This window comes from Thunnus maccoyii, chromosome 3, assembly GCF_910596095.1.
Source record: "Thunnus maccoyii chromosome 3, fThuMac1.1, whole genome shotgun sequence".
NCBI classification, from domain to species: Eukaryota; Metazoa; Chordata; class Actinopteri; order Scombriformes; family Scombridae; genus Thunnus; species Thunnus maccoyii.
The window spans coordinates 36922532-36945811 of record NC_056535.1 but is presented as its reverse complement, the minus strand read 5'-3'; the positions used below and the strand labels follow the sequence as shown (position 1 = coordinate 36945811).

Here is a 23280-nt window from a genome sequence, read left to right as displayed (position 1 = left end):
AGGTTAAATTATCCAAATCATATTATGGTGTGTTGTAAGACTATTTCATTTATATAAATTGTTTGTCCTTGTTTGACCTTGAAGATGTTCTAGTAGCCTGCAACCTGCTACCATTTTAAGCTACATAATGTTTTTGCAAAGAGAATGTCAATCTGATAATCATTTCCTGTCCTGATCCAGCCAGTTATAAACTGTTCTGATGATTCCTGGTTTTCACCCTCAATCTAACTAATCCAGACTAGAGCAGGTGGGGGAGGAACCACCCCCCTGACTGTTGTTTTAAGGGGAAATTTGCATGAGATTAAACACAGATGAATTAATTCTATTGTGAAACGTCGCTGCCGTCCTGCACACCTGCTGATCTGTATGAATGTGTCCAGAGTACGTGATGGAGCCTGATTGGTCCACGCAGGATGAGAGATGACAGATAATAAAGAACATTTAAAAACGAGCAACACTGTGACTCAGACGCCGGAGAAGTGGACCGAGAAGGAAGACCACGATGAAGAGTTTGATCCCTCTGCTCGTCTTGGCGTCAGCAGGTAAAGTTGAACCACTCTGCCTGTTACACTCTTCACCTACTGACCCACTGACAGCTTCACTCTGTCAGCACTGATCAATGCAACATGTTTTAAACTAATTATCAACTATAACTCAACAAAGCTTCATATGCAGACAGCCGACATACTGTATGTGTTCATGTACACTGAGACACTTACAGTTCAATCAGTTTAGCCTGAAGATATGAAGATATTTACATTACCACCACACACACACACACATTACACACACACACACACACACATATCTGTGTTTGTTTTCTCTGTAGTTGCTGGTGCTGTGGACATCCAGAAAAGAATATATGGTGGAAGGGATTGCCTTGAAAGCGAAGGTCAGCACTACGTGGTCCTGACTGAGAGGAACGGTCATTTTGAGGGCAGGTTCTGTGGAGGGAATCTGATCAGTCCAGACTGGGTCCTCACTGCTGGACACTGTAATAAACCGTAAGAGAACTTTTTCAGACCAGCTTGCAACCAATAAAGATGATTATTTGTATTTGTGTTGACAGATATAAATGTGAACATTTATAAAAAGAAGTAAAAGAGGAATTACAGACAGACAGCACAGCTTCATTCTCTCAGCTCTGATCAATGCAACACAACATGGTTTAAACTAATTATCAATAATATTTCCAGTAAGGCTGGTCCATATACAGGCAGCCTGTTTATGTTGTAATGACTGATTATTGTTATTGTCTCTGTAATATATGTGTATGAATGAGAAACAGTGACAATAAATAGTTAAAAACAGACCAACATACAGCTGCAGTGTCAGTTAGATCAATATGTGATGTGATGTGTGTATTGATCCAACAGTGTGGATCTCTGTGGATTATTGATACAATCAGGATATTATTCCATTATTGAAAAGTTGTGTCATCATTAGAAAATGTCTCTCAGCTTGAAGGAACATTAAGGAGTTAAAGAGTCGACCTCTGACAGATGTTATACACATGGAGGGTAACACAGGGGTCTGCAGACACACATTGATCAATATTAATCAATAAACAGCCACTGAACACTGAAAAGATTCCACAAAATGTGTAAAAGTGGATTCTGCTTGAGAATCTGTGTGTTTGGTTTAATATTCTGAATTTCTTCTTTCTCTTCTCAGGGAGTTTGATGTGCTTTTGGGCAAACATTTACCTGGATCGAAAGTACTGCTAGAAATCACCTCACAGAATGAAAGGCATGTCTATAAAGCTAATGGTCACGATCATGACATCATGCTTTTTAAACTGCCCACTTATTTCAATAAGGGATCTCACATTTACATCTCACTCCCTGGTACTGTTACTGCTGCTGGTGTTACATGTAAATCACCTACTGCTAATGGCCAACCCTACACTATTATGGGATGGTCCTACACAGCTACTGACGCTCAGAATGTAAAAAGTGAGTCGGATCCAGACCTCAGTAAATCTGAATATTTTATATTATAATGTAATACAGAAAGTTATATTTGGCTCTTTGTGTCCACAGACCAGAAGAGAGCGGTTGAACTGCAGTGTGGAACCGTTCTCCTGCGTAAAGACTGCACTGGTCGTAACCTCACTATCCGTAACCTTGACGAAAAAGGACATAAATACATAAAAGAACATATGCTGTGTTCTGATATCCCCGAAAACTGTCAAACCTGCAAGACCAAACCCTGTGAATCCTGCGAGGTAAGTCTCACTGTCTCACCCTCCATGTCTGTCTCACACCCCATCACTGTCTCACCTCTCTCACTGTCTCACCCTCTCTCACTGTCTCACCCTCTCTCACTGTCTCACCCTCTCTCACTGTCTCACACCCCATCACTGTCTCACACCCCATCACTGTCTCACCCTCTCTCACTGTCTCACACCCCATCACTGTCTCACACCCCATCACTGTCTCACCCTCTCTCTCTGTCTCACCCTCCATCTCTGTCTCACCCTCTCTCACTGTCTCACCCTCTCTCTCTGTCTCACCCTCTCTCTCTGTCTCACCCTCTCTCACTGTCTCACCCTCCATCTCTGTCTCACCCTCTCTCACTGTCTCACCCTCTCTCACTGTCTCACACCCCATCACTGTCTCACCCTCTCTCTCTGTCTCACCCTCCATCTCTGTCTCACCCTCTCTCACTGTCTCACCCTCTCTCTCTTTCTCACCCTCCATCTCTGTCTCACCCTCTCTCACTGTCTCACCCTCCATCTCTGTCTCACCCTCTCTCACTGTCTCACCCTCCATCACTGTCTCACCCTCTCTCACTGTCTCACCCTCCATCACTGTCTCACCCTCTCTCACTGTCTCACCCTCCATCTCTGTCTCACCCTCCATCACTGTCTCACCCTGTCTCACTGTCTCACCCTCCATCACTGTCTCACCCTCTCTCACTGTCTCACCCTCCATCTCTGTCTCACCCTCTCTCACTGTCTCACCCTCCATCACTGTCTCACACCCCATCTCTGTCTCACCCTCCATCACTGTCTCACCCTCCATCACTGTCTCACACCCCATCACTGTCTCACCCTCTCTCACTGTCTCACCCTCCATCTCTGTCTCACCCTCTCTCACTGTCTCACCCTCCATCACTGTCTCACCCTCCATCTCTGTCTCACCCTCTCTCACTGTCTCACCCTCTCTCTCTGTCTCACCCTCCATCTCTGTCTCACCCTCTCTCACTGTCTCACCCTCTCTCTCTGTCTCACCCTCCATCTCTGTCTCACCCTCTCTCACTGTCTCACCCTCTCTCACTGTCTCACCCTCCATCACTGTCTCACCCTCCATCTCTGTCTCACCCTCTCTCTCTGTCTCACCCTCCATCTCTGTCTCACCCTCTCTCACTGTCTCACCCTCTCTCTCTGTCTCACCCTCCATCTCTGTCTCACCCTCCATCACTGTCTCACACCCCATCACTGTCTCACCCTCCATCACTGTCTCACCCTCCATCTCTGTCTCACCCTCTCTCACTGTCTCACCCTCCATCACTGTCTCACCCTCCATCTCTGTCTCACCCTCTCTCACTGTCTCACCCTCTCTCACTGTCTCACCCTCCATCACTGTCTCACCCTCTCTCACTGTCTCACCCTCTCTCACTGTCTCACCCTCCATCACTGTCTCACCCTCTCTCACTGTCTCACCCTCCATCTCTGTCTCACCCTCCATCACTGTCTCACCCTCTCTCACTGTCTCACCCTCCATCACTGTCTCACCCTCCATCTCTGTCTCACCCTCTCTCACTGTCTCACCCTCTCTCACTGTCTCACCCTCCATCACTGTCTCACCCTCTCTCACTGTCTCACCCTCCATCTCTCGTCCAATCAGGGGGACTCTGGCGGCAGTCTGGTGCAGAAAGAAGTTAAGGATGCCAAGATCAATGACGTTTTGGTTGGAGTGACTGTTGCTGGTTCCCGTAAACCCTCAGGGTTGTCTTTCTACATGGACGTCTGTGCCTACAGGCAGTGGATTCACACTGTAACTGGCATCTAAACTTGTCTGTAACTGACCAAAGGTCAGTCAGTACTGTGACACTGTCTGACAATAAAGAGATTATAGATCTCCATAACTGCATCAACCAGTCTGTTTGTTTGTTTGTTTGTTTGTGTGTGATTGTGGGTGTGATGATTGACATGGTTGTGAGGTGTACCAGTGCAGCTGCACCAGTGTCCAGTTAAATGTTGTTGACTTATGCAGAGGGATCATCAACACTTGTTAGGGGCCTAAAGCTTTTCAACATCAGCCATCAGACTGGATCTCAGTGAGTGTGAGGATGATGATGATGACTGAAGTCATGTATGATGATTCATAATTAATATAAAATATAAACGCTGGGATTTAATTCTGACATGTTAGATTGACAACATTGACAACCTTTAGTTTTGTTGTATATGATCACACATGAACATGACATCACATCACTGAGAGTGAAAATATCACACTACTTGATGAATTACATTTTTAAAAAAAGGATTAAAATATTCCTGCAAATGCAGTGGTCAAGTTCAAGTTTCATAATTATTTTATAAATGTTACTGTAACAGCTGAGAAAAGTAACCTAATATGCTTCATAATCTATATAGAACCACTGTGGTGATGATTTAAAAATGATATAATTATAATATATAATATATAATCCTCTCTGTCAAGTTGATCAGTGATGATAAATGATCTGAAGTCTATACTTTGTGTTTAGAGTCTTCAATGTTTTATTAGACTCAGTAGAAACTTTTCCTTGATACGATTGGTCTGAAATTTAAAAGGTTTCCTTGATTCATCTCTCAATATTTCTAAGACAAAGAACTCTTTGATGCTCTTTATCGTTGTGTTTTTAAGCAGATTTCAGATTGTTACACTAAAATGAGGTTTTTAAATGAGGAGAAATTAATGTAGGGTATCAAATTCACTCCGTCAGAGTTGATCAGATAAAGTTTGTGCTGATAAAACCATTTGATTCCTATCAAACTTTGACTTGAAGTGTCATTACTGAGTGTTGGTTCATGCATTATTCTGCAGGACTGATTGTTGCTGTTAATGCATCTCCTGTTATTGAAGCTTAGCTCATTATTAAATGTATGAAATTCACACTGCGCTGATCAAACCTTTTGATTCATACATCTCCAGAGATAAAGTTACAGAGTGGATGCAGTATTCAGCAGAGGTGCATCTTATACTTCAGATAGTTTATCATCATTGATCCTGATGAAGAAGATTATATTGTTTTTAAACAGCACTTTGCTTTAAACTCATTACAGTGTCTGCTAGTTTTCCCTTTAGCTGATCTCTGACTGCCTCCATGTGGCCTCCAGCAGTGTTTGGGTCACTGCTTGCAGTAAATGCATTTATCCAGATGATGTCCTGTAAGCCGTCAGTGCAGCTGCTGATAAACACCGCGGTGAGGTTAGTTTAAGGTTGTTAAAGTTGAATGTTGGACAGACATTGGCTCTGATGCAGCAGCTTCCTCTTCCTCAGCTCCAGCGTTGGCAGAGAAGGCGGTCAGCTCACTGCAGGAGTTTCACTCAGCGACCATAAATAAATTACTGTTTCAATGACACAAAGCCATCGTCTCTAATACCTTCGAGCCCATATTAGTGAACATTATGATTAAAACTTTTGACTGCACCTGTTCTAATTGCTAATGTCTAATAATAATAATAATTGCAGTTTCTTCAATAGCTTCCATGTCATGTGACCCAGTGACTCCAAATCAATACCAAACATTACTACACTGGGTTAGGGTTGCACATGGGGCACTCCCAGTTTCCTCTCCTGGCCTTTTACTGGGCATGAAGCCATCTCCCAGTCATCACACTGGACCTGTGAGAGTGAAAAAGAAATGACTGGTTTATTGATATAGTTTCATTATTTTGCTATTAGACAGAAAGGTGTTTACATGCTTGTGTCAGTTGGCTTCCCTCCACTGTACTCTGTGGACTAGAGAGCAGACTAAACCGGGATTTTCCAGTAATCCTGGTTGAATTTAGCCGTGACTCTGTTTCACGAAAGCAGGGGCACACAAGTTACGGTGGAGATTTATTCTGTGCAGCTATCCTGCTCCAGACCAGGCTAACAGCCAGGCCTGATTAATCCGGGTCCCTTATCTGATCAGTCAGCTTCACTCTGATCAGAAATAAATGTGTTTTACAGTTATTCCATGTGCTTCTCTATGTATTTTGCCTCATTTTATTAGCCTGCATTAAAATACCACAGATGCATTACCATTCAGTCAAGTAGGCCTACTGTTATTATTTTAATTGTAGCCATTATTATTTTTATAATCATTCATGTGATAGTCATTATTACTGTTAGGCCTACTGTTCATATTGCTGTCAGAGGTTTGATGAATACGTTTATTATTGCAGTTGTTGAGATGATTAGAAACGGCTGATCAAGTTGCAAAGGTGGTTTCAATGAAGTCAATGACGAGAGCAAAATATAAACGTGTTCACGTGTGTTTCTTCCTTCACAATGGCCCTGAAGAAGCACTAATACTGAGAAGGGCTTTCAGATGTGAGAGAGTGTTTCAGGACAGGTTGACTTGTTGGTGTTTCCTGATGACTAGGGCTTATAAAATCCAAACCGTTCGAGTTATTACAAAGTTTTTAACAAGTTTTTTTTCAGCACAGTGTCATAAGTCATGTATTAAAGTTTGAAGCCGATACCATTAACGCCCTTGGAGGAGATAGTGTTTGTTTGGAGGCCAAAATTGGGGCAAAGTCTTATTTTGAAAGGCTAATTGAGGACTTCCTGTTGGATTTAGGTCAGGGGTGTTAGTGTAGGTCTAGGGTTATAGGTCTTGATGAGACAAATAATTGAGTTTTGGTTTGATCTCTCTATGACATTCCTATGGGCTGTGGCGGCCATTTTAGTTACATAGGTGGCGCTAGAGAGCATTTTTTGGCACTTTGGGGGTTAATTTTTACATTTTATCAAATTTTTCACCAGACCTGATGTGCATGCCAAATTTGGTGAGTTTTTGAGCATGTTTAGAGGGTCAAATTTAGGGTTTAAGTGGCGTAATAATAAAGAAAGAAAGAAAGAAACAAACAAACACACGAAAAACAACAGGGTCCTCGCCCTTAGGTGAGGACTGCTGTTTTACAGTAGTTCTCTGCCTTTTGGGCTCTGTCCCTAAAAATGCAGAGCAGGCGTATTGCAGTATTAACAGTATGAACAATAGTAACTAGGAGTGATCCTTATCGTTTCAAATCAAAAGTTTTTGACTGCAGGGCATTTTTAAGTGTCATTTTGTACATAGACAATGACACAAAGGAATCCATTAAATGTATATTTTCATTCCACAAGATAACTCCACAATGTTTGTTAGAAAACTGACCTTTTGATGTTTTATACAAAGGTTTGGAAAAAGTTGCTAATCTAATAAACTGTCTTTGCAGCAAATATTTTGTCCAGATAAGTTGGGAAAGTACTTGCCCATACAATATTATGTATGTTAAATATGGATAAATTAAACATAATAGAATGTTAAGAAACATGTATTATGTACAAATCCTTATTTTTCTCAGAATCCCAAGAGATTTAGTGATCTTATTGCAGACAAAACCAACCTGCTCTCTCCAAGAGAGTTTATCATTAATCAGAATACTTGAAAAACATGTTGATGAAAATTTGATTATTTCATTATCAATATGAAGTTTAATTTGTTCACTGTCATATTTCTTATTCCCCGGAAATAACATGATATTAGACTTTTTGACATTTAATGACAACTTATTTGTTTGAAACCATATTAAGTAATTGAGAAGATCATGATTTAGTTTCTAATGAGAGTTGTTAAATCTGTATTTGAGACAAAAAGTTTGGTGTCATCTGCAAAGAGCAAAGGTCTGTTTATTTCCCTTTTAAATGGTGACACATTTGTGAGGAACATGCATCTGTGGGATGAGCAGCAGAGCTGAGTATGTGGGTTGCACCCAAGAAAAATATGTCTTGTTTCTTCAAACTTCAATCATCCAATCCACCAAACAAGAGTCAATGGCAGAATAAGAAATACAATTTTTCAATTTTTTTGTAAATGTTATATATTTCTATTACCTGTCTGTTATGGTTCTTGTGTTTTTTTCTCACCTTATATATTCTGACTGTTATGCACCACAACACCGATGCAAATTCTGCAAACCTACCCGACAATAAACCTGTTTCTGATTCTGATTAATTAATAAAATGCTTTATGCTCCTCCATATGTAACATGTACTCCTGAGAATAAGAACATGTTTTACTGTGTCATGTGTCGTTAAGCTGAGTGACTTTTAAGACTTAAAGTTGCAGCAGAACAAACATCCCACAGAGCTTCGTACTGTGATGACAGTGATGCTGTGAAATATGTGAGAATAAAAAACAAAAAGAAGGAAAACCAGCACGCAGTTTGATAATAATTTAATATTCATTATCTGAATTTACAGTGTTACTACGGCAGGCACGTTCTGAAAATAGTAAATCAGCTGCATTGGTTTGAGGACAGTAAAGAATTCAAATATAAAAAGACTCTGAAAATACAACCTGCACAAAGTGATAAAAGACAAAGCAGCAGAAATACAAAACCACATCAACAGCAGGTTGTACTGATGGACTGCAGGTCGAGCTTCTTACTGAGCAAAGTCATCTGCAACCAGTCCGCAAATAACTGAGTTTTATTATTATTATTATTATATTCAAACTAAGAATTAGATTGAAGAAGCTTCTGACTCTGGCTTGTTTCCGTCTGAAGACACATGCAGCTGTTCTGACATGTTAACATCACTGTTTTATCTGCGACACAAAAAAACAAAACAAATCAGGACCAAAGAGGAAACAAAACCTCTAAAAACATTCATGGTTAAACTAACGAGTGTTAAACATTAATGAACTTTGGACAAATAAAACCAAATCTATGATTAGAGACGTAACATAATCTTAGAAGAACACTTTTTATCTTCTGATATTGACCTAAAATACTTTTATTTGGGGCTCCAACTGACTGACTTTCATTATTGATGAATCTATCGGTTATTCTCTCGATTAACATTATTAATCATTACATTAATAAAATGTCAGGAAACACTTGTTTCACAGAGATTTAAATGTCTCATTTTGTCTGAAAACACAAAGATGTTCAGTTTAAGACGACAGAAAACAGACAAAAACACAGAAACTGGAATCAGAGACTGAAATCACAGATCGATTATCAAAATTATTTTTCTGTGCAACAACAAATATTGACCTAAAATAACTTTTATTTGATTTTGGGGCTCCAACTGACTCTTACTTTCATTATCAATGACTCTATCGGGTATTCTCTGGATTAATGTACGAATTATTTCATTAATAAAACATCAGGAAAGAGATGAAGGTCTTTAAATGTCTCATTTTGTCCGACTAGTCGTCCAAAACCCCAAAATATTCAGTTAACGCTGATATAAAAGAGAAGTCTGAGACATTTGAGACTGAAATGATTATTCTCGACTCAACGTTTCAGCTCCGGTTTGTTTCGGGGTTTTTTTTAAAAACGTTTTCTACTTGAACAGACAGACTGACGATGTGACGACGCTGCAGATGAAATGAAATAACTGATGACGATCTGCTACGAGCTCCGTTTGGATGGAAGACGTTCACTCCGCTCTTTCTGCTGACTTCCTGAAATACATTCATGTCCTGGTTCAGTGCAAGCTCGTTTGCAAGGGACGGAGGGGGGGCGGGGGGGGGGCTATCTTTATTCAAACAAGGAGATGATCTCTCTTTGTTTCATTGGACAGATGTGTGTTAGGGTTATGGGGGGGGGGGCAGTGGGGGTGTCTGATTGGACCCTCTCAGCCCATGTAGGGGTACTTCCACTCTCTGAGCGGGACGTAGGTCTGCTTCACAACCTGCGGCGACGTCCATCTCAGCACGTAGTGAGGACCTCCAGGTTTGTCATTAGTGCCTGGATCAAGAAGAAGATCTGCTGTTATCAATATCCCACCTGATCATCTACACAGAACTACTGAATAAGGATCTTGAAGAGAAGACGTCTGCCGATCAGAAGGAGAATCAAGTCTCACCTGAAGCTCTGGCGCCTCCGAACGGCTGCTGAGCAACGATGGAGCCGGTGGATTTATCGTTCACATAATAGTTCCCTGCAGCGTTTCTCAACACTTTAGCCGCTTCATCGATAACGTTCCTGCAACAAAACACATACACACAGTCAGTCATGACGACTGGAAACATGCCGCTGGGAAATACCTGGTTATTTATACTGGTTTTATAGCCTGTAATTATGGAGCATCTCAGAGTAGAAACTGTCATAACTGGTCAAAAATAATTAAAATGATGCGTTTTTGGTCCTGATTTTAGGAGAAAGAGTGAAAAACTTTTATCTACTTTATTAACTTGTGACACGAGCTGATGGAGGTCAGACAGACAGATGTTTATTCATCACTATCAGCTTTAAATATATATTTTTTTCTGACAGATCTTGTGTGGGATCAAAACAGAAGCACTCCTGGTCTTATTGTTCCTGTTACATGTGAAAGTGTAGATAAAACGTCTTACTGGTCCTGAGCGAACACGGCTCCGGTCAGCGCGTACGGAGACGTGTTGTCGATCAGATGAAGCACCTCCTTGTAGTTGTTCTCAGGATAAACATAAACTGTCAGGACGGGACCAAAGATTTCCTGCAACACAAACATCATGTTAGTAAAAATGCACATTAGAGCTGAATCTGAAGTGTTTTCCCTCTCTGGGTGCAAACATATACTGTTAGACCCCGCCCCCCCCAACACACACACACACACACGTTTTCAGTTTGTGAATCAGGGTGTGAAACAGGGTTTGAGTCGGCTCAGTAAACCAAACAGCAACTCAACTCGTTTATGTAGATAATCCACAAATTTATCCTGAGATCGAGTCGACATGACGCCTCATTACCCAGAACCTCCAGTGAGGATTAACACGCCGTTACCAGTGTAAACCTGTTCTATATATTATAATCTGTTTTATTTCTACACAGTTTCTCAAGCACAAAACGTTTTCCAGAGCAGGGAGAGAGCAGCAAAACACGTTCACATATTTAAAAACTACAAAAACACGTTCACACATGTAAAAACTACAAAAACACGTTCACACATTTAAAAAACTACAAAAACACGTTCACACATGTAAAAACTACAAAAACACGTTCACACATTTAAAAACTACAAAAACACGACCACACATTTAAAAACTACAAAAACACGACCACACATTTAAAAACTACAAAAACACAATCACACAATCACACATTAAAAAACAAAAACACAACCACACATTAAAAACTACAAAAACACAATCACACATTTAAAAACTACAAAAACACGTTCACACATTTAAAAGCTACAAAAACACAATCACACATTTAAAAACTACAAAAACACAATCACACATTTAAAAACTACAAAAACACGTTCACACATTAAAAACTACAAAAACACGTTCACACATTAAAAACTACAAAAACACAACCACACATTAAAAACTACAAAAACACAATCACACATTTAAAAACTACAAAAACACGTTCACACATTAAAAACTACAAAAACACGTTCACACATTAAAAACTACAAAAACACAACCACACATTAAAAACTACAAAAACACAATCACACATTTAAAACTACAAAAACACAACCACACATTAAAAACTACAAAAACACAACCACACATTAAAAACTACAAAAATACAATCACACATTTAAAAACTACAAAAACACAACCACACATTAAAAACTACAAAAACACAACTACACATTTAAAAACTACAAAAACACAATCACACATTTTAAAAACTGCGGCAGCGTGTTGCCACTGTGACAAAAAAAAGTGCTCCGTTATTTGTTATAACAAGAAATTTTTCACGCTTTTAACAAGATATTTTTAACGTCATACTGAAATATTTCTCTTTATTACCAGATACCAAATTATTACATTTTTACTAGAAAGCAGTAATTGTCACCTTTTCTAGCAGATATAGGCTGAAATATCATCTCTTTAGGCACTGACTGGATCTTTTTCTTCTTTTAACAACTTAACTTTTCATAACGAAAAACGTTTGTTTTAATAAGTTCATTTTGTGAAATAACGAGAAAGTTTTGTGATATAACAAGATGAAGTGATGTGTTGTTATTACATGAAAAGATTATTTTTAAAACTGAATAATTTGGTATCTAGAAATAATGAGAAAATCTCAGAACAACATGAAAAGTATCGTTATAACATATTCATGTTATAACTTGACATGGTGGCAGTAACACGCTACTGTAGAAAACAGCAAAAACACACGTCAGCATACAAAGACATTTCCATATAAAACCGCTGCTGAGTCTGAAGCTACAGATATAAACGTGTGAATCATTTCAGACATCATCATCCAGAACAGCGAGAGCAGATGTTCTGTTCGATCCGTCAGTTTTACCTCCTTCATGATGGCTTCCTGCGGGTCTTTGGTCTCGATGATGGTCGGCTCCACGAAGTATCCCTTCTTATCGTCGCAGTTTCCACCGGCGATGACTTTCAGGTTGGGGGAGGACTTGGCGTGATCCAGCCACTTCTTTATACGACTGAACGACTACAGACGCAATCAAAAGTGTCTGTAAGTCTGTGATGTTGGATGCGCTCACAAATATAAAGCATTCATCTACATTAATACGTTAAAAATATAAAATAATATAACTTAACTGTACCTTGTCATCTATCACAGCTGAGAAGAAGGTGCTGAAGTCGTCAACCGGCTGATGAGAAAGAAGAGAAACTTATTAAATATGTCAGAATACTTTTAGCTCCAAACTGTTTGGTTCAGTCAAACTCTGCTGCTTGTTTGTTTGTGGTGTGACGGTGAGTCAGCGGGTTTAGAGCTGAAACAATCATCAGAGAAATAAATCAGCAGCTATTATGATAATCAATTAATTGTTGCCAAAATGTTTCTGGTTCCAGCTTCTCATATGTGAATATTTGATGTTATTGTTTGTCATACGTGAGAATAAACTGAACATTTTGTGGTTTTAGTCGATTAATTAACACTTGTGAGTATTTTAACTTCATATAATATGATAACTTCAGCTTTCAGAAACTGTGATGGACTTTTTTATTTTTTTTCTGTCATTTTATAGATAAAACTATTAAAATTTGTAAATCGAGGAAACAATTATCAGATTAATTGATAACAGAACTAATCAATGTGATTTCAACATGAATTCAAAAGATGAACTCTGTTAAGAAATTAATCTCCTGAACTGAACTACGAGACGTTTATTCATATGATTATTGGATAAACTGTATTTTAGCAGCGACCACAAAGTAACTATGAATAAAACTGATAACACAGTAACACTTTATTAAATTTGCAGGTATTTAACGGTTTATTTTTAGGTTTATTTTGGTGCAATTTGGTACAAATTATAAGAGGAAAATTAAAAAAGTGTTACCAGGAAATTATGGCTGATTACGCAGCATTTTTTGTGCATCTGCATTATTATAGAAAGAATAACAACAAATTTGATCATTTGTAGTTTTCCAGATGAAACACAAACCTACAGCCTCATTCTAATACATGCCATGTTTTAATGTTTATTGTATGTGTTTGAGAAGTGATATACAAATAAACTTTATTATTATAATAACAAAGCGCAAAGTGCGGGCAGGAGCTCTGCTGTGTTGTGGATGTACTCACGTCTCCCACGGCGATGTGTTTGTGGATGTCCAGCATTCTCTGTCGTATCTGCGGCCACGTGCTGTCCGGTACGTACATCCTGGAGCAGGCGGAGCATTTCTGGCCTCCGTACTCAAACGCCGAGCGGATCGTTCCCGTCGCCACGCTGTCGACGTCCGCAGACTTGTGGACAAAGTGGAAATTCTTCCCGCCGCACTCTGAAAGTGTGAAAAGCGTGACAGAAAACACGGCGAATGTTCTTCATATTTCAATTTATATGCTTTACTGTTTCCTGACAGGCTAAATGAGTGGTGTATACAGCATCAGTTGTGGTGTATTTTCATTAAAAGTCATTGGTGTGCTTAAAGACAATATTAAGCTATGCAGATTGATTTTATAAGTTTATAAGCAATAAGGGCTAGTGTGATACAATTTGTATTGGTGTAGTTATAATCTCATGAACCATATTTAATCACACTGTACGTATAGAGGCACGGTAGAAGCATCATAATCATACACTGGAGAAATTTGAGTGTGTTTGTATTACATGTCACTTTGCTTGGGTCTGCATTAAAGTCTTCACCTTCTAAAAAAATACTCTCTGGAGGAGATCAAGAAATAAGGGTGTAAAATGACTAGAATAACTTATAAAAAATAAAAGGCCAGAAGACAACTTGGCAATAATGGTGTAAAATGATTCCCAATACTTATATAAAAATTGGATATAATCAGGTAGAATTGAATATGCCAGTACATATCCTCAAACAGCTCAAAACCTGTTTTGAAGAGTTTTGACCAACAACGAGTGACGGAGATAAAAGTAACATAATAATTGGTCAAAAATTAGGGAGGGTGGATGATAAGGTGTGACCTAAGCCGACCCAAGGGCATAAAAACAATGCCCCAAAGAAAAAACCTTTGGAGCGATTTGGTTCGTTGTAAAGTGCTGATTGCTCCCCTTTTTTGCCGGCATTAAAGAACCTCTGACTCCCTTTTTATTTTCAAGAGAGAGTTTTTTGCTCTGGTATCCATTTTTGCAACAATTTGATACAAAACAGTCACATTTAAAAGCTGCTGAACATTTAACGTCTCTGACAGACAAACATTCATGCAGCTGAGATGTCAGTGTGGTTGTGGTTGTGTTGGTCGTGTTCACCTCCCGCCAGCCGAGGGAAGGTCTTGTAGACGTCCAGATTCTGAGCCACCTGTTTCCAGAGACGCTTAAAGGTCCTACAAAAACACATCAACAGTCATTCACTGGACAACATCAACAGAGCAGGAAGTACAAAAAATTAACAGTGACATTTGTCTGATATAAAACACTGAGCAGAATATTATTATTATTATTATTATTATATTGGAACAATTCATCTACAGCCACATTAAAGCTGAGGAAGGAAACGTTAAAAAATCCCAAACTGATGTTTTCAAATGACTTAAAGATGCAGTTCTGGTATTTTAGAAAATCTTCAAAAGGATAAAAAAAAACAATAAATAAATAAAAAACTCACATTTATGAGACATTGTGTCCCATTTTAGAATCAGAAAGCAAATTGTTAAGATGGAGAATAGTAATAAGGACAATAACAATAATAATGATGTAAAGAAGTGATGGACGCCGAGGAGCTGCGACCTTTAATTGATTGATTAATCGATTGAAAGAAAATTATTCTGGAACTACTTTGAAGCGTCAGTAAAGTAATTTTCAAGCAAAAATCTGAATCTCAAATGTTTAAAAGATTAATTATACAATAAATGCACACAAGATGTTTAAGCCTTGACTTTAACAGGTGGATGAACCTCGTTACAGACTCACAAACACACCAACTACAGGAAACTGTGTTTTACTCCCAGTTAAACTGTTCTTACGGGACGCTGCCGGTGAAGTTGATGCCTGCGAGGTGCTCGGAGGAGGTGACAGCGTCTCCGAACACCGGCCCGTCAGCAGGTAGAAACTGGACGATGTTTGGCGGCAGGCCGCTCTCCCTCAGGACTTTGTAGACGGCGTAGCTCGCTGACATGGCGGTGTCGCTGGGCTTCCACAGAACCACGTTACCCTGAAACACAGCAGCAGCTCCTCACAGTCAGAACGCTTCCATGGCAACGAGGAGCCTCGTTAGCTGAATCAAAGCATCCAAATCACTCGCTGATTTCTGCCATGAAATACTCAACACTACACTCACCATCAAAGCTGGGGTACCTGCCAGGTTTCCACCAATAGCAGTGAAGTTAAAAGGCGCTACAGCTGCTACGAAACCCTGAGAGAAAAAAGTAAACAACAAAATAACTAAGCGCACAACAATACGACGGATAACTAACTACAGTAATGACATGTAGTTACCTCCAGTCCTCGGTACAGCATGGTGTTGGTGCTTCCCTCGGCGTCTAGTGGCTGCTGTTTCTCCAGCTCCACCGCATGTTTGGCGTTAAATCTGAAGAAGTCGATCAGCTCTGCAGCGGCATCGATCTCCGCCTGCACCACCGTCTTACCCTGGAACATGGATATAAATAATTTAAGAATAATTGAAAAAGAATGCTAGATAGCTTAGCATGTTATTGAAGTACTAGTTAGCTTTGTTTTCTAAGGAGAGGAAGCTGAGGGTGAACGTTCCAAATGTCAGTTAGCTTAATGTGTTATTCAAATGTCAGTTAGCTTAATGTGTTATTCAAATGTCAGTTAGCTTAATGTGTTATTCAAATGCCAGTTAGCTTAATGTGTTATTCAAATGCCATTTAGCTTAACGTGTTATTCAAATGCCAGTTAGCTTAACGTGTTATTCAAATGCCAGTTAGCTTAACGTGTTATTCAAATGCCAGTTAGCTTAACGTGTTATTCAAATGCCAGTTAGCTTAACGTGTTATTCAAATGCCAGTTAGCTTAACGTGTTATTCAAATGCCAGTTAGCTTAACGTGTTATTCAAATGCTAGTTAGCTTAACGTGTTATTCAAATGTCAGTTAGCTTATCATGTTATTCAAATGTCAGTTAGCTTAACGTGTTATTCAAATGTCAGTTAGCTTATCATGTTATTCAAATGTCAGTTAGCTTAACGTGTTATTCAAATGCCAGTTAGCTTAGCGTGTTATTCAAATGCCAGTTAGCTTAACGTGTTATTCAAATGCTAGTTAGCTTAACATGTTATTCAAATGCCAGTTAGCTTAACATGTTATTCAAATGCCAGTTAGCTTATCATGGTATTCAAATGCTAGTTAGCGGTCTCCTGTACCTGTCCGATCATGGTCTTGGCGAGGATCTCTGCTCTCTTGGGTCCACTGATGATGTCGGCCGCCTTGAAGAGAATCTGGGCTCGGTCCTGGACGGGCTTCAGGTCCCACTCCCTCCGCGCCGCCACAGATGCCACGATCGCTTTATTGATCAGCTCCTGCATCAGTCAAACAACAGGTTGATACAGGAAACAGTACGTAAGAATAGTTTGTTTCTATGGCGCCGTTTATTGCACCAGAGCGACCAGGTGCTTCACAGGTAAACAGACAATACTACGTGGATTTCATGGAATGATTAAACAGAGAAATAAAACTAAATAAAAAACATAAAAGCATAGAGTTATAAATTATAATTAGAAACATTTAGAAACCAGAATTATACTTCACAGTGAGTTTCGTGTCATTTTCAATCTGAACACTGCAGACAAGATCACATTCACTGCCACTGAACTTGGGTATGTTGGGAATATAATTTATATAATATCCAGGAATGCTGTGGTGATTCACATTCACAGTTTTAAAAAAAAAATCATTTTGAAAACCTACATTTGGTGTACTTAACCTTAAAAAGATTTTGGGAGTTTGTTAGAATAGAAAATATGGAACTACAAAAGCACCTTTTCACATATTTAAATGTGCAGTATCAACTTCATGTCTTCATCATTTAATTTTGTCTCTTTTTTATAGATTTAGAAATTTTTATAAAATTACTTTAAAAAAAAACAGACCACAAGAATTGTAACTGTAGTTCATCTTGTTTCACTGCGACTCACCTTGTCAGCGTAACAGAACTTTGCCACTTTGTGCGAATGATTGAACGGCTTTGAAAAGAAACACAGAAAGTTAAACATTAGTTATTACGGTGTTTATATTCATCTTCATCATCAACATCACTGTGCTCTCACAGAGTAAACTTATGTAATACATGTTTGAAGAATGATTCCAGCTGTGGAGCAACAGTTTACTCAGATTACAGAACATGTTGACTCACTGATAACTGATATCTGATGTCTTTGGTCCACACATGTTCATCTCCAACCACGCAGGGAATCTCCTCCGTCTTCCCCTTCACGCTCTCTAAAGCCTGACAGAAGAAAACCTTGAATTATAAAACTCGTGTTCTGCAGACGCTGAGAGAAGATTAAACAGTTATAATTTTAATTCTGTGGGAAAGAAATGCAGGTTCGAACCTTCACGAGCTCTTTTCTCTCTGGACTTCCCTCCTTGAATCCCAGGATCGGCTCGTTTTTCACCTCCACCGCTGCACAAGGGAACGTTTTGAACCTGAAAACACACACACACACATGTCTTTGTTTGTTTTTAATGTATTTCATGCAACTTAAGACCAGAGCTGGTGCCTCTGAGCAGCCATGAAAAGCTGTTGCTGGTGGGAGGATGTCGACCTCCTACAGCCACGTGCACCACAGCAGCTAATAAGCAAAACACATGACAGAGCTTTACTTTCTGTCTGCAAACCAACGTTCACAAGGAAACAGCTGCAACAGTCGGCCCGTTATTCAGTTCCAGTTTCTTAAATGTGAATATTTTCTGGTTTCTTTAGTTTCTATGAGCGTTAACTGCAGATCTTTGAGTTGTAAACGACACTGATCTGCATTTTTCACCATTTTAAGAATCAAACCAATTGATGAATCAAGAAAATAATCAACAGATTAGTCAAAAATCATCATTAGTTGCAGTTTTATTAATTTCTATCTTTAATTTGCTTATTTTGTCCGACCAACAAAACCTAAAGATGTTTAATTTACTGTAACATGTGACAAAGAAAAGCAGCAAATCGTAAAAATCAAGAAAATTTGAAATACATGAAATTGTAAAAATAAAAATAAATAAAATCAGCTGTGCAGACAGAATCATAGACTTGACTCCAGTTTCTGCAGCTGAACTCGTCGCTGCTTTATGTGAATCTAACATTTAACTATGATGTTTGTGTCTCTGCTGCAACTTTACATGTTTACTGTTTAAATAAATAATTCAATGAAAAACACGACATCAGCAGGAGGACGCTGGTTTTTAATGGAGAATAACTGGAGTTAGATTAACTTCATGTTGCAGAGGCGGGTTGATTTCACTCCAGCTGATAAAGAGCACAGAACAGAAGCTGCCAGTTCAAACTGGTTTCTAGATTAGATAAACTTTATTCCAGTCACATTTACACTCCTGCGTTTCCAACATGTCGCAGCTTTTACAGGATCTTCTGCTGCTCAGGTTTCTCATAAAAGTGATTCACATATTAAAAAAGAAACCTAAATTGCTTTTTCTTCCTCAGTCACGTGTTTAACGTCACAACGTCGGATGTTCGTATTAAACATGGCCGACGTGTCAAATACTGAGTTAAACGTGTGTATCAGTAATAATCCCTGAACACTCCGTTTACATGGTGGTCCGCTCGTTTACCTGTTGGGAGGTATGCTGGTCGTCTGCAGCTCTTCATCAAACATCATCATCATCACTGTGCTTGTCCTCTTCCTCTCTGTATTATTTCTAACTGATCCGCTCAACAAACGGCTCTGAACATCTCCAGATGTTGTTGTTTTGACTGGTTTTCAGTGCCGCTAAGCTAATGAAGCTACGCTAATATGATGATGAACACATTTCATTCACTGTGAATTCTTCACAATAAAAGTCTCCTGCTATTAGCCATTTAAAAGCTTTTAATATGAAGCAGTAAAGCAGGAAATGACTGATGACAGGCTTCCGGAAGCTGGCCAATCAGAACAGAGTTGGCTCATTGGGAGACGGGCTCATACTGTGCACCTTAACAATATATACCAAAAAAAAAAAATCAATTTCTTTGTATTCTTATATCAAAAATCATGTTTTCTTCCTGTAAAGTAAAACATGACGTGTTCTTGCTCTGTAGGCTTGAACATTTCAATCAATAACATCATGACATCCACCTATCAGAGCTACAACCTGACATCCCGTCTGTCCTCGAAAATACGTCACGATGCGGAAGTTAGATACTCTCGAAACGCCGTCTCATCTGGACCTTAAAGAGACTAAACGACCTGTTTCAGACAGAGGCTGAACTGAGGGGCTGCATAAAGGACCAGTAGAAGATCAATAAGGAGTTTTTAACTGGAAATCATGCAAAGATATTCCAGTAGAGCCCCAGAATATAAATATAGAGCTGGAAATGAGCAGAATAGTTCCCCTTTAAATTCTTTACATACATCACAGTGTTACTGTGCAGGTTTAACAGTGAAGCTTCTTTTTCTTCCACCTGCAGCACAGATTCGTCTCTACTGACCATCAACTCGCCTGTTTGACCCATTTTTCTGATGAACTAAAGTTGCTGCACCTCTGCTGCCCTCTCTGTCTCATATATGATTAACTACTGAAGGCTAAACTTTCTAAACTGAAGGTCACAGCGCTGACGAGGGAGGGAGGGGACGAGCCAGCTGGACGCATGATCGGCATTCTCAAACTGAAATACCTCCTAACACACGCTCGAACCTCCCCGACCGCCTTCAGCGTCTGCACATGTGGCTCTGATCCAGCTGCTGTTGTATCCTGGACACCGACAGTTCAAGATAATACACATCTGGAAGTTAGAGGAGTTTTTACAGCTGTCGCAGAAAAATGAACATTTCAGGGCCTCTTCTATCCTGACGTGCATCCTCCACAAACCTGAATGTTTAACTTGATCCTTTTCTTCAGTAAAAATACCAATACAGCAAACCCCCTCATGTATGTTAATGAGGTAGACTAAATATCAACACTTTCCAATATAATGCAGTCCAGTCCACCAGCAGCTCCCAGTACGACCTCAGTAACAAACAGGAAGTAGAATTATCACCTTGATGACGAAGCTTCATACAGTAGAATCTCTGGCAGAGCTGTTGTGTTGGATCACATCAGACTGCACATGTGTTCCTAATAAAGAAATTCATCTGTATGTGCCAGCAGCGGTACGAGAACGGCCCCCCCGCCGCCCCTTCTACACAGGAACAAGACCCCCCCCCCCAAACGTCATTTATAGTCACTGTTCAGTTGTTTTGTGACATTTTGCAGGTGGATCAGATCTCATCTTCTACATCTGCAGCTGAACTTCAGATAAGAGTTCAAACTGGACATGAAGACAAACTGCGACCTCGATCCAAACGCTTCCTGCTTCTCCTGATCCACGCCGACGCTCCTCTGCAGAGATTAAACATTACAGAGATACAGCTGCAACAATCCATGAGTTAGATGTATTACTACACTATTAAAATAATCTGGCAACTCATGATTATTTTTATTATTGACAGAACTATTAGTCGTTTGGTCCATTAAAAAAAAACGTGAAAAATGTGGATCAGTGTTTCCCAGAGATGACGTCATCAAATGTCCTCAAAAACATTCAGTTTACTGTCATAAAGGATTAAAGAAACCAGAAAATATTCACATTTAAGAAACTGCAATCAGAGAATTTGGACATTTGTTTCTTAAAAAAAAGACTCCAACCAGTTAATCAATTATTAAAATAGTTGGCAACTAATCGATTAATCGTTTAAACTGCATAAGCCTCGTAGTAGTAGTATCTCAGTAGCAGAGCTGCTGTATTGGATTGATTAGATTGTGCAGGTTTTATTGATAAAGTGTCATAAACTGACAGAACAGCAGCAACAACCCAAAACCAGCAGTGATAAACCAGTAAACCAGTGAACCAGTGAACCAGAGTGACAGAGCAGCACGCGTCTTGATCTCTGACTGAGTGAGAATGACTTTAATCAACCTGCTAACATGAAGCTCCTTCAGCTCCTCTTCCTCACCCAGCGGCTCTCATTATATAACCTGTGAGGCTAATTAACAGCAGAACAGTCAGATGACGCTGTTTCACCTTATTACAGCCTGACTCTGATCAAAGTATTGATCCCACCACAGAGAGTTAGCAGTCTTAGCTAGCATTAGCTAACCGACACCTTCCAGAAGTGAGGCGGAGGTGAAGGCGTCTGGTGTCGGGTACATACCCCCTCCATGCCCGGCCCCCCGCCGCCCGCACACGCAGCATTTTCACCGGCAGGCTGATGGGACAAAAGACGGAGAAAATCAGCGGAGCTTACACCTGACACGCGGATCAATCCCTGATCAGATGATCAGATATAAGGTACTGATTATTGACCCGGCGGGTTCACGCTCAACCCGGACAGAGCTAACTGATCCCGGGGGAGACGTTTATATTTTATTCCAGATTTCCTCTCACTGTCACCAGTATCACTGTGAGTTATACGATGGTTCAATAACACAATAAACATTAGTTGATTTGGGCTAAAATAAAAGGATTAATGCTTCTTTTTTGTTAAAATTGTAACTATCTGAAGAGGAACCCCCCCCTCCTCCGAGGAATGGAACCTTCCACAGGCGGGTCGGCGACTGGCCAATCAGCGAGCAGAAAAATATCTTCAGCCAATCACAGGCCGCGTATGAAAGTTCACAGAAAGTTCTATTTTAAAGATAACCCTGTTTGACATTTTATTATGTAGTTTTTAATCATTTTTAAATATATTTTTGAATGTTTTAGATATATTTGTAATATATATATATATATATATATATACACATTATTATTAGTATTGATATTTGACTCATCTCTCATTTTATTTATTGATTTACTCTATTATGTATTTGTTCTCTGTGCTGCTGAGTTGTTGGGATTTAATCCCATTTTTATTGATTTTATTCTACACTTTTATTAATTTTCCCCCCCGATTTTCATAACGGTGTTTGTGTTTTTATTTGATTGTATTTTTCATTCTCTATATAGCATTTTGGTCAGCTCTTGTTGTTTTTAAATGTGCTCTATTAATAAATTGATTTACTATTGTCTGATAATTGCAGTATATAAGTAAGTGAATATTTAGCCAATCTATAAAACACTTTTTAAAACAAAAGTCACAAAGTGCTTCACATTAAAAACATCAAATAATCAGAAACAGCAGAAACAAAATAAGTAAAATATCTCAGTACATCACTGAATAAATGATATTATAGATTATAGATTACATATTATAGAAAAAGTCCCAAAACAAAACATGATGTCAGAACCAGTGGTGGAAAGTAACTGGTAACCAACACTGTCCCTGTAATTTTTAAATATTCCTCCTTCATAACTGATAGAATCTTCATACATAGTCATTAACTCATAGACCAATGGTTCGCAACCTAGGGATTGGGACCCCGACAAGGGTTCTCTGGATTAATCTAAGGGGTCAGAAGATGATAGGACAACAGAAAACAAACATATTTCTGACATACAAAACTGTTTTTTTCAAGCTTTCCTCTAAGTCTCTACAAGTTATTAAAATAAAACAAATTAAGTCATCTTCCGTTACAATGCGTGACGATGGGTCTCAGGTAGACTTTACTTCA

General features: G+C 39.3%; 2 protein-coding genes across 3 annotated transcripts; one reads left to right on the top strand and one right to left on the bottom strand.

Annotated features, from left to right (window-relative positions):
- Positions 1-344: 344 nt before the first annotated feature.
- Positions 345-4069, top strand: LOC121894677 (cationic trypsin-like). The gene is made up of 5 exons (XM_042407418.1): positions 345-542; positions 830-1004; positions 1675-1955; positions 2043-2227; positions 3852-4069. Exons 1-5 carry the CDS (start codon positions 503-505, stop codon positions 4014-4016), a joined length of 846 nt encoding a protein of 281 aa, XP_042263352.1. The 5' UTR covers positions 345-502; the 3' UTR covers positions 4017-4069.
- Positions 4070-9227: 5158 nt separating this feature from the next.
- On the bottom strand, positions 9228-22062 carry aldh4a1 (aldehyde dehydrogenase 4 family, member A1). Of its 2 annotated transcripts, none has more exons than XM_042407531.1 (15): positions 21882-22062; positions 18099-18192; positions 17900-17992; positions 17682-17729; positions 16911-17066; positions 16026-16175; positions 15868-15942; positions 15554-15741; positions 14841-14914; positions 13706-13902; positions 12720-12767; positions 12452-12604; positions 10552-10673; positions 10062-10180; positions 9228-9943 (listed from the first exon to the last, which is right to left on the bottom strand). In XM_042407531.1, the coding sequence occupies exons 1-15, from the start codon at positions 21920-21922 to the stop codon at positions 9831-9833; spliced, it is 1671 nt and encodes a 556-aa protein (XP_042263465.1). In that variant the 5' UTR covers positions 21923-22062; the 3' UTR covers positions 9228-9830. The 2 variants fall into 2 exon arrangements, with proteins under 2 accessions (XP_042263465.1, XP_042263464.1); XM_042407530.1 differs by lacking the exon at positions 21882-22062 and adding an exon at positions 19324-19388.
- Between the last annotated feature and the right edge of the window lie 1218 nt (positions 22063-23280).

Coding starts and splice junctions, on each gene's coding strand:
- LOC121894677 (XM_042407418.1), top strand. CDS start 503: ATGAAGAGTTTGATCCCTCTGCTCGTCTTGGCGTCAGCAG. Junction 1,956..2,042: donor TGACGCTCAGAATGTAAAAA/GTGAGTCGGATC, acceptor TTGTGTCCACAG/ACCAGAAGAGAGCGGTTGAA. Junction 2,228..3,851: donor AACCCTGTGAATCCTGCGAG/GTAAGTCTCACT, acceptor TCGTCCAATCAG/GGGGACTCTGGCGGCAGTCT.
- aldh4a1 (XM_042407530.1), bottom strand. CDS start 19,376: ATGATGATGATGTTTGATGAAGAGCTGCAGACGACCAGCATACCTCCC. Junction 15,943..16,025: donor TGCTGTACCGAGGACTGGAG/GTAACTACATGT, acceptor TTTTTCTCTCAG/GGTTTCGTAGCAGCTGTAGC. Junction 15,742..15,867: donor CAGGTACCCCAGCTTTGATG/GTGAGTGTAGTG, acceptor GCTGTGTTTCAG/GGTAACGTGGTTCTGTGGAA.